The following is a 15,798-nucleotide window of genomic DNA, read 5'->3' as shown; positions in this document are numbered from 1 at the left end:
AACAAAATTTGGAATAGATTTCAGTAGCATTACTCAACACTGACAGACTTTAAACAAATGCAAGGATAAGGACAGGATATTATAAAACAATACTTTAAAAGAATTTGGAAGCTCACTTCAAAGCACCAAGTATTTCAAGTGCTTGTTATGGTCTGAAAAGTGACTTCAACAGAATTCTGTGTAATAAATCTCTAATCTGTGAACCATGCAGTTATAGTTATCCTTGTTATGTTTAAAATACATTTTACTGCTTTTGGTAGTATTGTAGCACATGGGAACTATTGAGATAAAGCTGAATTGATCGAGATCCCAAAGACTAAACCAAACATGAAGTTCAGCTTGCAGATAAATAAGCTGCAGGTTAAGGCCTAGCTGTTTAAAGCCATTGGAGTGAATTCTCCCTTTTTCTCTTCCAACTGATTGATGGCGCTTCCTGGATTGCAATGTATTTCCTACTTTTTAATTTTTCCAAGCTTTCTAGATGTCTTTAATTCTTCTGAAGAGATAGAAAGGCAGCTAAAAACTGGGGATGGGGTGGTGGTGGTGGTGGTTGGGTGGCAGGAACTCTTTTTTGTTGATGCTTAGTATGGACTAAGCTGGTGCTGTGTGGCATTGAAACCTGGTAACACAGAAAGAGAAGGAGAATGCCTGGGGAAGGGGCTGCTTAAGCTGCCGTTGAACCCTCATGAAACTCTGCCCTCCTGAATGTAAACCTATTTCCAGAAGGTTTGCTTGTTTTTATGAAGTCTTTTCAGGATTGTGAACTAGAAAGAGTAACTTCTAACAACCACCAGTGTTCAGTCTCTTTTCTCCCCCAAACCTATCAGCAATGCATATCCTTTCAAGTACTGTTTTTTCAAAAAAGAGACTCTAACTGTGGCATTTAAAGACTGTTTGTGTGTATTTTTCTGGTTTGTGTATGTATTTTCACAGGAATTATTTTGTTTGGACTAAACATGTTTGCTCACTGGATATTCAGAGGAGCATTTCATTGCAAGATTTCTTTTCAAGATTAAAAGAAGTAAAACAAATATTATTGTAATTTGTGAGTGCAACCGGCTAGGACAGGTTACTGTAAGTAAAGCCTTTTTTTAAATTTCAGATTTCTCTCTACAATCATATTTTAATAATGTGCTTTGGTTTGCCAAATAATGCCTTTGCCACACACTTTAATGAGGCTTCCTGAAGATATTAAGGCTGTTTTAATACTCTTGTGAATCAAGCTCACATTAAGGATGGGATTTTGGAAGAAACAACATTTACCAGCAGTTGTAAATAAAATACTTTGAGGTGTTTATTAAACAGCCACTGTTTGCAATGTGTCGAATATGGCAGAAACTGTATTATCATTTTCAAGGATGGATATAGTCCTTGTATAATGCTGAAGTGGCACTTCCCAGCTGCCTGGCAGCGTCACAGGCTATAATATTGGCAGATGTACATGATGTGAAAGAGATTAAGCCTGAAAGACACAACTTTTTTAGTTGTTGCTATAGAGTATGACTTGCTTTTGGCTTCTCTTCTTGTGAGATAGGTGAACACAGAATGTTTCTTAGTATGCAGACTTTGTCACAGATATTTAGGTCTCAATTATGAACAATCTCAGTAATGTTCAGGAACTCCCACTCTTGTCCCCAAAACTTCACAATGCAAAGAAGTCCAAACATGTTGTGGATGTAAACGGTATTAGGACCTACAGGCTTTGTTTTTTTCTCCATGAAATATTTACCTAAGTTTTTAATATTTAATGATAGAATATGATATTGAAAGCAAGACCTACCTGTTTTAGCAAAGTAACTAAAGGTTTTTTTTGTTGGGTGCATCAGTTTTGTGTTGAAATTGTGGCATTATAACTGTGAGTGTGTCATGAGTATCTTGGAAGGGTTCTTAGTTCGTGTAGTTCTTACATACAAGTTAAAAGAAGCGCTGTCTTGGAGGACAGTCACTGCTACTTTTAGTGGGATACTTCATGGAGTAACCACGGAGATACTCGGGTAACATGGCGACTACACGGGACAGGTCAGAAATTATGTAGTTAATCTCAAACTATTAATCTGCCTGTTGCCATCTTAATTTCCTGAATGCAAATATCTGGAGCCTACACTTTAGGACATCACTTCTAACTCTTCTTTACTTCTCAAAATATAGTGACAAATCTATATTACATTAGCATTCAAAGTTATCTTTAAAAGCTTCAAAAGAAGCAAGGATGCTCTTTAGCTTCAAGAGGCATGCTATTATGGGTTGTGAGATTCATTTGAAATGTTAAAATTCAGTTCTGTTAAATGCTGCTTATGAACTGACAAAGACTGGGTTTGGCTTCTGCCGCTGCTGAAGGAAAACAAAACCAAGGTGACAGGTCGTTAATCATGAGATGTCAATGCAAGTGCTTTTTTCAGACCATGTTGTCACTGCTCCTTTAGAAACGGGATGTAAAGCCTGCAATTAGCACGCCTTCATTAGATTCTGACCTTGGAAGTTGAAAGGTATTTTGTTCTTGCTAGTAGTGTACATCATACTTTAAATTAAAACTAATCATCTCAGTGGAAGTTATTTTTACTTAAAAACTTCCCCAGCTGAAGAGCTCAGCATTGCAACTATAGTTTCAAATATTCCTTTGGTGTCTAGATGAACATAATTGAGTTGATAAAGTATTTTTTCTCCCCAGAATTCAACTAGTTATTAGGGTTGGTGGCTCCATAATTGGTAGCTTTAAAAGAAGTTACCTGATGTGTTTTAAGATTTTGTATTGTGTTGGGTTTTTTTCTGCTAACATTTACAAGAATATAATGCAGTGGCACAAAACCAACCAGGGCTGCCAGCCTAGCCTGGCTGTATTGTAACTCTAGTAGGAGCTACCTAAGGCCTTAGGATGCCACTGGGGAGATTCCCATTATTAGGAAAAAAACCCCACAAAACAAAACAAAAAACAACCAACCAACCAAAAAAACCCCAACCAACGAAACACCGCCCCCCCTCCCCCCCCCCCAAAAAAACCCCCAAAACCAAAAATTAAAAGCTTTTACGGTGATCAGGCATTTGAATGGGCTGCCAAGGGAGGTGGTGGAGTCACCATCTCTGGAAGTGTTCAAGAGGCGTCTGGATTTGGCACTGGGTGTTATGGTTTAGTGGTTTACGGGTCTCAGGGGTAGTGCTGGGTGCACAGTTGGACTGCATCATTTTCAAGGTCTTTCCCAGCCTCGATGATTCCGATTCTACCCCGTGTGCGTGACCCCGCTGTTCATGGGAGGGCAGCAGAGCCGCGCTCGGAGGCGAGCGGGCATCACGGGGTTGTTTTCCCCCGCCAGCAGGGCCGGGCTTGGCTCCCGGCGCTGGCGCCGGGCCCGGCGGGGCCGAGGGCGCGGGCCGGGCCCCTCAGCACGGCCCGGTGCTCTCGCTCCCCGCGCCGGCCGCTCAACGCCGCTCCCGGATCCGCCTTCTCGCGGCGCCGTGCGGCTGCTGCCCGGGCAGGGGCCGAGGTGGGCACCGGGCGGGCCCCTCCATGGCTCCCTGCAGGGGCTGCGCGTTCACACGCGTTCATTTTCAACCGCGGCGCGGCTCCCGCAGCCTGCGGAGCTGCCCGGCGCTGCGGGTGAAGCCGCTGCGCCGTGCGGTGGCACCGCGGGCCGGCACCGCGGGGCTGCCGGCGGGGAGCGGGCACTGCCGGCGGGGGCGCGGGCGGCGGGCGTGTGTGGGCTCCGCCCGCCCTTCCGCCGCGGCGCCCCGCCCCGTCCGCCGCCTCTGCCCGCGGAAGTGAGCGGAGCGGGGATGCGGCCGCGCCGCCCCGGCGCTCCGAGGTGAGAGGCGCGGCCGGGCGGCGGGGCCGGGGCGGCGGCCGTGCGGAGCTGCCGCTTGCGCCTCTGTGCGCCGCCACGGCCGCCTCGCCCGCGCTGCCCCGCGGCCTGCGCTGCGCTGCGGGCGGGGCCGAGGGGGCTGCGGGCTGGCGTCGCTTCGGGCAGGCAGCGCTTCCCTTTGCCGCTCCTCTGTCTCCCGCCTGGCGCCGAGGATGCGGGGTGCGGGCAGAGCCGGGAAGGGGGGGTTACTTGGGGTGAGGGTTTATTTTTAGGAGCGAACGCCCCTCCCCGGGCGGGACGAGGCTGTTAGAGGCGCTGGTGGCGAGGGAGAAGCGGCGGCGCTGCTCCTCCGGGTTGCTGGAGCTGCTGGGCGGCTAATCCTAATCCTCATCCTCGGTGGTCTCTGACAGCTGTGCGGGCTCCCTGTGTGTGCGTGTGCTGCTCTGCGCTGGGCAGCATCTACTTTATTTGTTTATTTATCTAGGGATTCTTTTACATTATTTTTTTCCTCTTTTAGCGTTGGTTTCTCTTGCAGATGTTGCTGCAGGTGGGGGCAAAGGGAGCACTGTGATTGCCTGGGATCTTGGGGCATTCCTCTCTTCACCTTTCTGCTCCCGCTCCAGCGCTGCTGTTGCTAAAGACTTTTGTAACTATCGACTCAAGTACAATTTCGATGGAAAATGAAGGTAAAGGTCTCATCAGAGTCACTGACTTCATTGGAGCTAAGAGGATTTTTGCATGCAATTTGGTGACTACTCCTACTGGTGCGTGTGTATGTTTTACCGTTCCAGGGGTTCGCAGGGTTGCTCTCGTGTGTTAATCTTGTGGTAGGGATTTTGATCTGCATTTCGAGGTTTAAGATTTGTAGCATCATCGTTTTTCTTTATTTGTGCTGCTGCTTGCTGAACTAATCGTCAGACAGATTTTATTCCCTCTTGACAGATACTCAAAGCATCTATTGTGCGTTTTAGTGTGTTTGGAATAAAATATTTTATTTAGACAGAAGCTTCTTAGCATTAGTTGCTTGGTATTTGCTTAGATTATATGACTCTCTTAAATTTATATTTTAGGGGGAAATTGAGAAGCATTAGTTGCATTTTACATAGAAATATTTTGTGTATTTATATTCTTGAAAATGACTCGAATTTGCTGTCTTGGACAGTATTTAATTGAAAAGTGACACTGAAGTTTTGAGTACTGGAAGAAGTTGCTCTGTTATGTTTTCCCCTTCTTGTCTAATTTGGAAATTACTTAGCCTGGGGAATTACTACGTTTTTTTTCCCATTGGCCTTCAGTTTATGCTGTGGGAACCTTGAAAGCCCCTTTGCATTGTGACTGTGAACTTCACTGTTTTTTTTTTCTTTTTGTTTGTTTCTCCTTGTTTGACTCTATATGATGAAAATCTATAAAATTAATTATTTTTATTGCTATATATTTAAGAGAAGAACCATTGATACCCCCTCCCCCCCATGCCATCACTATTCTTTGAAAATGGGTGGTGTTTTAGGTGGCTACTGGATTTCCTTTGCTATAAGTTATTACATGACGTGTTAGGTGCTCCTTTTCCTCCCACCCCTGTCTGAAAAGAGGAGTGTTTTTTTAATGGTTTGACTTGAAAGAAGACCTACCAATTGAGATTGGTAGACCTAAGTTATTTTTTATGGTTGGATATTTTTCTGGTTTGAAATATGTTTGTCAAGGATGACTGAAAGTTGTGGTAGTTGTGAAGTCCAACCCAGGTTGAAAACTATGTAGGTTGCTGTCATCTGGCATTTCAGAACTTTCTTCTAACCTTAAAATCATGTTAGAATATTTGAAATTCTATTGATCGTGCCTCCAGGTGGGTATTTGTAAAGAAGAGCGTGGCCCTTGTTAGGTAGCAGGAATTTTGAAGTGCTCAGAGCACCTCCAGAAGATTGGTCTTTGTTTTTAGAGGCAGGGTAGCTGACAGAAGTGGGGTCAGTGCCTTTGCATTGCAGTCACTGTTGCAAGTAAAAGGATTTTGAATGGGCAACGCCCAGGAGCAGGGGAAGGCAAGCAGAGATAATATCACTGAATAGAATTACTCTTAAGGGAAAAAAAGTATCTCTGTGCCAAAACCCAAGTGGCAGAACGACTTTTAATGCCTTACAGTTCTGCTACCAAATACATGGTATGTCATGGATGTAGTGCACAGTCGAGTTGTGTGTGATAGTGTGGCTCTGTTGTATTCTTCCAAACGCACAAAGATGGCATTTCTTATGAAATAAATAAACTTTGCATAAAATTTAGTAGTATTTATGTGATAGAAGTAATATTTATAAAGCTTTAGCTAGGAGAAAATGCTTTAAAATATGATCAGATGCATATTTCAAAGGCAGAAATAAAGGCTGTGGTTTATTGAGGGTTTTCAAAATGAGGTAAGCTTATGGGGGTAGGAGAAAATGATATATGATAAAAAGACTGAAGTGCTTCTCTGAACACATGAATTGCTTCTTCTCCACTGTTTCTGCTCTCATATCCCTCCATCTCATAATTAATTGAGTTTCCAGATGGGCATGGATATTTGGAACTGTGTTCTGTCTGTACTGGTGTTCTTGGTATTTCTGAGCCCTTCTTTTTCTATCAGTGTGACATTTTGAGGCAGCTAGACACCAACAGCTTTCATATTGGAACTTTTCAGCACTCTTGACGTTCCTTAATGTATTTTTTCCTGGTGACAGCTGAATAATCTTTGTAATCTTGTAGAACAAAGATTTCATTTAGAATATTTTTAAGCTTTTTTTTCCCTCAAGTATGTGTTTGGAAAGTCTCTGAGGTTTGGATATTGAGCAAGAGATGGCAGATTGTGAGGGGTTTTTTTGTCATGTACTTGAATGAATATTCAATATGGGGAAGTGATGAGATGGTTAGGAAAACTGATGTTTTTCTGTGTTAATTCAGTACTCATAAGCAGTGTTATGTGTTTATGTCCAGGCTAGTTAATGTTTTGTCTCGAGACTTTGTGGTTCCTGTTTCTTGTGTCAGGTTGATTGAACTTCTGCAAAAATTCATGTTTCTCATGGTAATGAGGAAGAGAGAATTTCCCATCATAGAAAGACTTCTGCTTGATCATAAAACTATGATTTAGAGGAATGATGTTTGTATTTCCATTTGGAAAGATGGAATTTTGTGACTTCTTTCTGTAAGAGCTTTTTCTTAAACGGTAGGCAGTTGAGGAAATCTTGCATGGACAAAACATAATTTTGTAATTTTTGGATCTCTCCGTTGGTACCTCTGGGCCATTTGAAGTAATTTTCTGTAGTGTAGTCTTAAATTTTTTTCTTCCTCTTATCATATTTTAGGTTGTGACTTAGGCTGTTTGCTTGAATGAGATTTGTCTTGTAGAAGTCTGCCTTTTAGTAGAAAAATTAGGTACACCGTTTAGGTTTCACAGATTTTGAGCTTCTTTGAGGTCAGACTTGATGACAAATACAAATTGTGAAGTAGAAGTACTGTTTTGTGATCAAGGCCTTAGTAGTATTTGTTTTCATATCATTAAGAGCTGAATGGGAGTGGTCAAAGTAACATTTTACTGCAAAATGTTTTCCCAAAATCATATGGAAGGTTGTTAAAAAAACTTAGACCAGACTTGCTGCATGTAATAAAACATCATGTGGTGATTCAGAAATCCCCCTTAATCCTCATTGTTTTGAGTCCTAGTTAATTTTAGCTAATCTTCAAAGATGATGGTCGGCTTCAGCCTATAGTCTGTATTAATTTCAGGATAATTTTGATGGTTGGATGAATAGAGTGTGAATAGATGTAAGTGAAGACTGTTTTATTTCTTAGAAAAAGATACTTTAGTTCTTCATAAAATCCTGGCAAATTAATAATTCTGTTTGTCTCATGCATGAAGTGCAGTTGAATTTCCTAGTGAGTTTCATGGTTGGTGGTTTTTGGTTTTGATGTTTTTTCTAAATGATGAAAATGAGCTTAGTTGCTAAACTGTCAGGTTGAAGATCCATGAATAGATTTTGGGGTTTGGGAGCAGTGAGTTTTAGCACCCTGGGCTGGCTCATCATAGATTAGGCAGCCCTAAGTACTAACAAAGGGGTGGAGCCTGTGTACAGCGGGGGGAGGGATGCCTGCGGCAGCAGTGGCTTGAAAACAAATTAAAGGGTTCCAGAGTGGCATCATCAGTTGTTCGTTAAGTAATATCCAAAATAATCAGATTGAAATTTGCAGTGGAAAATGTTGGAGTTTCTGAGATGGACTTAATGTTCCCACAACAGTTCAAGTTCCTCTTAGAATGTAGATGATTTCTTAACAAATTAGTAGGTGAAACAAGAAATTTGATATTCATTGATTACAGTTTTTACTATCTACAGCTTGTAGAAAGCCAGAAACTAATACTTTACACTTATGTTAGCAGAAGTTACATCTTTTGAACTTGGAGGTTAAGGTGAGAGAAGAGAATTTTTCTTTTCTTTTTTTTTAAAGTGGGAGTCTTCACTTAAGACCAATTCCATTCCTATATTTAAGCAGTACTTCGTTTACTTAAATAACTGCTAATTTATTTTTTTATATAGTTCAGTCTTGCATTAGAAACGTATATTTCCTTTTTAAATGAACAGTGAGAATCATCTTTTAATCTGTTTGGTTGATGGAGCATTAGATAGTTTTAGCCTTTTTTCCCCATGCAGGTAACTTGGAAATGTTAATGTATAATAACCTAGAAGTGATGTAACATGGTGTCAGTTTGAGTTCAGATGTTGCAGAATGTATATGTAGTTATTTTGCTCGCTCTGTAACTTCTTTACTTGCAGAGTCTATGGCGTAATCTCCTGGTGAGGCAGGAGAAGCATTGCTGTAAGGAAAATGCAGATGAAATTCAACAAAAGGGAAACAAACACTTTTGGTTGTGTTTTTGTGGTGAAGAGTGTCAAATATGCAGTGATTTTGAGTGTCTTGGAGTGCTTTTTTGTAGGACTGAATAAAAAGGTCTCCTTGTTCTTGAAAAAGATCTGTTTCTGAGCTGTGTTCCTGCGCTAGTGTTGTGTTGAGTCTGGTGGCTGTTGAGTTTGTCTGGCTTGCAGGCTTGGCAGAAGGTTAGCCCAGCCCTTCCTTCCCCTTGCCCTTGTTGGACAGCTTTCTGTTGAGTTGGAAAGTTGAATGGGTTTGTGAAGTGTTCAGGTAATGTTGACAAAGGTGATGGACAGAGGAGTGAGACCTGTTAGCTCGACTTGGTTCCTTACGTAATCATGGCTTCCACTCAGTATCAATTCACCCACAGACCGTGGTGGAATTTTGCAAGAAGTGGCATAAGTTAATAAATAGATTTTCAGTTGTGAGAGCTGCTTTTGATAAGCTGAAAGAGTTCAGATGATAGCTAATTGACACTGGGTGATAAAATTGACATTTGTAGTGTGGTTTGTAGAAGCTAGAAGGAATGATAAAGGTACAAGGTATAAATTTAGGACAAGCATCTGTTTCAGTTATTTGTTTTGTAAACATTCTGCTCTAAACAACTAAAAGGGATGAAATGGATAATGGGTTAACAGTTGCCATCTACAGAATCTATTACAAAGGCTTTTAAAATATTTGTAAATCATAAATTTTTTGCGGCCCTTTTTCTGCATATATAATTCACAAAAAAAAGGGAATCATTGTCAATACAGTGTTGCTGCTTTCTTGATACTAATTGTAAGAAAATTTAGTGCTATAAGTGGAATAATTATTCAGTGAGTTATGTTTGCATTTAAATTGACACTGACACTAGCTTGGTCCTGAGAACTGTTGTAAACAGTAAGTTCAGGGGTTTTTTTACTTAGAATTTTGTTTTGTTGCATTATGAAGAGACTGCATAGCTGTCAAAGACATAATCAACTATGGGATCTTGAAGCTTCATAATTTTAAATGAATACTGAGAGAATTTTTTTATTGGTGTTTTTGCTCAATACCATTATATGGCAACTAAAATCTGCATGTCATGGGTACATTAGTAGCATATCACAGGGTGATGAAGTTCTTCATTTTAGTGTTTGCCATTCAAGTGCCATCCTTGATTCAGAGAAACTCAGCACTTCTGAATGTTATGAGATACAGGCAGACTGTTGGAGAGCAGCCATATGATCTTATTTCTAAGTTTAAATGTTCTCTTCTAGAAAGTTAGTGACTCTCTGGCAAGATAAATGACTGATACTTAGACCCAAAGATTTTTGGCCTTTAGCTTCTAAAGGGCTTCCCATGAATCAGGATTTAAGCTGAAGCAGGAGCTATTTAGAGTCAAATGAGGTATGGCCAGCAGCGCTCTTTTCCTTGGTCGATGAGTTTCTGAGCTGATAAGCTTTGCTTTCATCGAGGCACTAGCATTGATTTGGTCATTTTGGTGTGTGCTTAGGAATGTTGATCTTTTTTTTCTTCTGATTAATAAATAATGACAAATGTAAGAAATGTCCAAGCAGACTTTTCCAGTGTTCAAGGAGTTTTTTTGAACAGGAAGATTGAAGGTTTTGGCCAACCAACTATAGACAGGTCTGATGTGTTTGTCAATGCCTTCTTGGTAAAGATGATGCCATCTCTGGGCTTGCAGCAATGAGGCTTTAAGCTCATCATAGTACATACTCCAGAGTATGCTAAATGCTCGAAATGGTAAATCTTTTGTAGAAATGAAATAGAAAATGTATTTGGCATTCTTAAGTTTCCTCTGTATTCTACATCAAATAAGCTAAAGGAAGATAAAGTGGTGTTGGAGTTTTAGTTGGATTATTTTGCCATTACTCTGACAGTCCACAGCACTGCAGTCAGGTTAAGGTGTGATTATTTTGTGAAATATTTCTCTAGCTAGGGAGCGGGCAGTTGTCACTCACAAGGTTTGCAAGATAATCACATGGTGGATACTATGATTACAGCAAACTGCCCATTTTTACTCTTTGCTGCTAGCCTCAGTTGAACTAGATGTCCTACTTTCTGTTTTTTAAATTAAAGAAGACATGGGGAAACATCCTGAAAGAGCAAAATGTATTCCAGTTGTGGAGCCGTGTTTCTCAGAGAGTATTCTTGGAAAGTATTTTTAGGACTGGAAAGTAGTTTGTGAGCTTTATAGACTATTGTAGAGTTAATAAATTGGATGTTAAATGGAGCATCTTAGTCTTCATTACACTGCCTGAAGTAGATGGGGTTGGGGATAGTTCGGTTAAATATTTTATGACTTTTAAGGTAGGACAAACCTTGAGATTTAAAATGGACAGTGCCAGTATTCAATTTCTGTTTCTTATTTGACCAGAAATGCCAAAGTGTTGTGTATCAAAGAATGTGGTTCTGCATTATGGTTGTTTCGTGGCCATAGTGAAGGAAGGTCCTAAGCACTGGTGAAGTGGTCCTGGAATATAAGGCAGGATTTTTTTCAGGCTTACAGAGCAGCTTAGCAGGTTGTTCTCATAATTTAGGTGTTTATATTTCTTTGGTTAATGGGTGGTGTCTTACCCTTTTTCTATTAAGTATTATGAAATGACACACAATAGCAAGGGGCTGAAACTGTGACCTCCCAGGATAAAATTACTCTGCAAGGAGAACTCATTAATACAAGTTAGTGGTTTTCTTTCCTTCTGGCTTTTTTAGAGTCAGAACTTTCCTGTGTGAACTGCCTTTGATGTGGAGGCTCCTGGTAAATGTTTTAACTAAAGTACTGTTGAATAGGAACAATTTTTTTTTTGACTGTTAGAATACAGGGTTGCTGCAGCTCTTTTCCCAGAAGTGAAAAATCATTACACTTTTCCAGAGGAGTACATTCAAAAAAGACAGTAGACAGTAATTTCAAAGCCTTCAGAAAGTATTTGTTTTTCTGAGCAAACAGTGCCTGGTAGAAAACAAGAGGCTCGTTAGTTTGCAGTCTTCAGTCTTTCAAGGGGTGGGAAGGGACAGCTCTTTGCAGTGACAAGTAAAATATTCTTTTTGCAAGTCGGTTGTGGGTGTTTGTGTTGAGTGTTGGCCCTCCTTGTTCTAAAAGCCTTATTTCCCACAGAGGTGTGTGTCAGAGTTCAGTGCTCTCTGAGCATGTTCTTTGAGGTAACCCACAAGAAGGAGGGTACAGCACTGAATATTAGGGCAACAAAACTGGTGAAGGTCTGAAGCACAAGTCCCGTGAGGAGCAGCTGGGGTTTAGCCTGGCGAAAAAGAGGCTCAGGGGAGACCTTACTGCCCTCTAGAACTACCTGGAGGAGGTTGTAGCCAGGTGTGGGTTGGTCTCTTCTCCAGGCAACTCATGACAGGACAAGAGGACGTGGCCTCTAGTTGTGCCCAGGGGAGGTTCAGGTTGGACAATAGGAGGAGTTTCTTCACAGAAAGGGTGATTACACATTGGAATGGGCTGCCCAGGGAGGTGGTGGAGTCACTGTCCCTGGAGGTGTTTAAGGAAGGACTGGATGTGGCACTCAGTGCCATGGTCTAGTCACCATGGTGGTGTTTGGTTGTAGGTTGGGTCCTGATCTCAGAGGTTTTTTCCAGCCTAATTCATTCTGTGATAGCAAATGTGTGTGCTTGAAGGTACTTGATGTTGTGTGGGGTTTTTGATTCAGCAGAAGGACACATTAATATTATGTTTTCAGTGTATTTTGTAAGTGTAGTTTGTAATTAGCAAAATGTAGAAATTTCAATACACAGTTCAGTCACAATACCAATGTGATTCCCACTTCCTGTCTCTATAGTATGTGCACCATTGTCATGCTGGGCATCCCTCATGGCCAGAAAGGATCATGTGGGTTGAAACTCCATAAGGTGCTCCTGAAATTTTGTCAGTGGTTTAGTGCATGTACTTCACCCTTGCTCATCTCCTCCTAAAGCCTGGTACAGGGCTTTATTGGTCAGTATTTATCATACCTAAATTAGAGCCCGAGGCTCATTTGAGAAGTTGCAGGTTGCTAGTCAATCACAGTTGGTGCTTGTGATTTAATCACATATAAAATACAAACAACTGTATCACTGTAGTCTGTAAAGATAAAGTCTTTCTCAATATAACTTCCAATTTTATGCACATAATAAAAATATAGATAAATTAGGTCAAAAGCCAGGAATAAGACAGTAAAAATCAGAGTTTACTTAAGGTAAATTTGTAGCTTGACTGCATTTATAGTTTGTGAACTTGATTGCACTGGGTTTTATTTATTTAATTAAGTCTCTATTTGCCATACTCAGCTGCTTCCACCTGCTTCTTCTGTTAGCATAACTGGTTAATTTCTCTGGAGATTTAATTCCTGTTAAAATCTGGTGGAATCTCACTGATAAAATCGTGTCGTAGTCACAACCATGTTGAGTATTGCTGGTTTCAGAATGGTCTGAGGGCTATTGGTGTGCTCCTATCTGCCTTACCTCCACTTCTGGAATCCTGCTGTTGCTTCAGGGGTTTGCTTCTGGCTGTACACTTGCTCTAGGATTTACTGTAACTATTAAATGTGCCTAATGCATTTTTGGCGGGGGGGGGCTTGGCTTTTTGTGTCTTGTCATCACCTGGACATGGTTCTGTGACTGGGACTTGTATTGAGGTTCCAGAAGCATTTTGCCTTCTAGACAAAAGGGGGAGGGAAAGATGGCATAAATATCTAGTGAGATAGGTATTTTTAAGGTTAGTTAATTTTAATTGTTAGCCAGTGACTCTGTAGAATCACAGCTGTGATGCTGAGCAATGATCTATTGAAACAGAGATCTTGATGATGCTTAAAATAGATAAGATAGTTATGCTTTAAAGAAGACAGTTAAAAAAGTGCATCTCCAAAACCTCTAGCCACAATGTCCTAATCAGCAGGAGAGGATTTTGCAGTGATTCCTCATATCTGATGGAACTGACAGGAAAAAAGGATTACTTGTATTCTGGGTAGTCTTTTCCTTAAAGATGCCTTTTGCATCTTTAAGCCAAGAGTCTCTGCCTAGTGGGAACTGTGTCCCAAGTCTGAGTGCATCCACAGACCACTGTGCCCAGTGACATCTAGTTGAGCTCTAGTTCTGTGTGCTTTCAGGATTCCAGACAGTGCAGAAGAGGTAAGCACTTGGTATTTAATTATCTTTCTATATCCATGGGTATCTGTGTTGCCCCTGTGCACCTGTTATCCTGACTCTGAATTGAACAGATTTGGAGAAGAACATACTTTTTAGGATCTGAGCTTTTAAAACCTTTCAGTGTATATCACACATAGTTTGATCATATAGAAAGTTCTGGAAATGGGAAGCTTGTACGTTTCAGTCTGGTGTTCAGTGAAATACCTTTTATTGTGTTGAACACTACTGTTTTTTCAGCGTGGGAAAGGTAGATAAAAAATGAAACCTAATTCTTACAGTGAGTGAGGAAGTCCTTATTCTTTTGGGATCCCAGTAAAGAAAGGCGTGAACACTTGAAAGGCAGAGCACTACTAATAACTGAGAAAAGGCAGTGGCAAGGTATGAAATCATATGTCCTTTCTGATGCTGGGAATCCTGAGATGATACAGCTCTGGAAGGATCTCTGGTCAGGGCATGGCAGACTGTAGATCTTGTTTGCTCATTGCTCATTTGTACTGTTATGGGGTTTTAATTACAGTACAGGCATCCATCACTGATAGTCAGGTCTGGAATGAGAGCTTTGAAGTGTCCCATGGACAACGTGCTCTAATATCCTTATCTCATTAATAAAACTGCAGTTCCTGAGCAAGGTGCATATAATATTTCAGGTGGGAAAGATGGCATACTGTACACATACTTAAAATGAAATGCACATTGATTCCATGGGCATTCATTAATTGTGCTATTGATTAGACACAGCATGACTCAGTAAGGATCACATGGGATCCGCCATAATCACATACCTGAATGTGGGTCACTGACTGCTCACACAATAATAATCTTACAGGCAGATCTTTACAAACAAGTTGAAAGGTCTTTGTAGTACTTGAATTGGCTTGAAAGGGGTTCAGTTTTACGGGGATTGTTGGGACAGATTGAGGCAGATTTAGTGAGCTGTTCAGATGGACCTGAAGATTCAGAAGGAATCTCAAAGCATCAGAATTTCATTCAGTACCTCAACTGTTTTGTGAGCATCTGGGGTGTTTTTCACTTTTGCTGTTCTCTATAGATTTGTTTCTCTACTATGTTTGTATTTCATACTTTGTAGGTCAGTTGAGTAGCCGTATGTAACATTTGCAGGGCTTTATACTACCTAATTAGCCAAAATGTTTTGGTCACCAGCTTGTCTAAAAATAGATTTTGCTATGAGACTGTTCTAAATTTTTAGACTGCTCTCGGTGAATGTGGGTCTTTCCAGTTGCATTCTCTGAGCAAGAAGAGGTAAAATTCCCCTTAAAAATAATTATAGGAGTTTATTGGTATCAGTGAGCCCTACTGATAAATAATGGACTCATCCTGCTAAGCTGAAAAAGGCAATGGTAGAGGTAAGCTGTTGGAACTTCATATTGGTCATAGTAGAAGGAAGTTAGGTAGGCTCTTGTAGCCTGTGATGAAGAAGAAACAGTAACACATTGCTGCTAACTACATTTTTCTTCAGAGAAAACAGAAGAGAACTCTAAATTTCTGGGTAGTTTAAGCCTTCCAGACAAATTTGTATTAATTTTGATAAACATCCTTTGGTCACAGTTCCATGGTCGTATGACTGATGCATATTTCTTGGCCTAGAAATGATGGCGTGTACCTTGGAAGCGGTCCAAGAAAAGCCCTTCCTGAGGCAGTGGTTTATTTTTGTTAGTTAGCATCCTGCTGCTTTGTTCCTTGGTGGAATTAGCTGCAAGTGGAGAGTGGAAAGCTCTAGATATAGAAGCTTCAGTGGTGATGTGTGTTCTGCCTAATACCCGATGTTGGCCAGCATCATTTCTTAGCCCTCATTTTCTTTATCCATAAAAAAACTTGGCCTGCAATGAAATACTGAGCTATTTTAAGGTATCAACTGATGAATGATGGAAAATTAATTTCAGCATAGGATGGAAAGAAATTTTGCTCTATGTGGGTTGTCTCCTTTAATACAGAGCACTGTGGTTCTGGGAATAGCTTCTGTTGGATACCTTAA

General features: G+C 40.9%; 1 protein-coding gene across 10 annotated transcripts in view; it reads left to right on the top strand.

The window, feature by feature from the left end:
- ATP2C1 (ATPase secretory pathway Ca2+ transporting 1) overlaps positions 1-15,798 on the top strand; it is a 61,292-nt gene that overhangs the window by 13,208 nt on the left and 32,286 nt on the right. The window contains exons 1-2 of one of the 10 annotated variants that reach the window (XM_063407981.1): positions 3,346-3,479; positions 4,330-4,480. The exons of 3 other annotated variants lie outside the window; for them this stretch is intronic. In XM_063407981.1, the coding sequence (XP_063264051.1) occupies positions 4,475-4,480 (6 nt within the window). In that variant the 5' untranslated portion in view covers positions 3,346-3,479; positions 4,330-4,474. 6 more of the 10 variants (XM_063407949.1, XM_063407990.1, XM_063407964.1 and 3 more) reach the window with 6 other exon arrangements.

The sequence above is a fragment of the Prinia subflava genome, chromosome 1 (assembly GCF_021018805.1).
Source record: "Prinia subflava isolate CZ2003 ecotype Zambia chromosome 1, Cam_Psub_1.2, whole genome shotgun sequence".
Taxonomy (NCBI): domain Eukaryota; kingdom Metazoa; phylum Chordata; class Aves; order Passeriformes; family Cisticolidae; genus Prinia; species Prinia subflava.
This window is presented reverse-complemented; position numbering and strand designations above follow the sequence as displayed.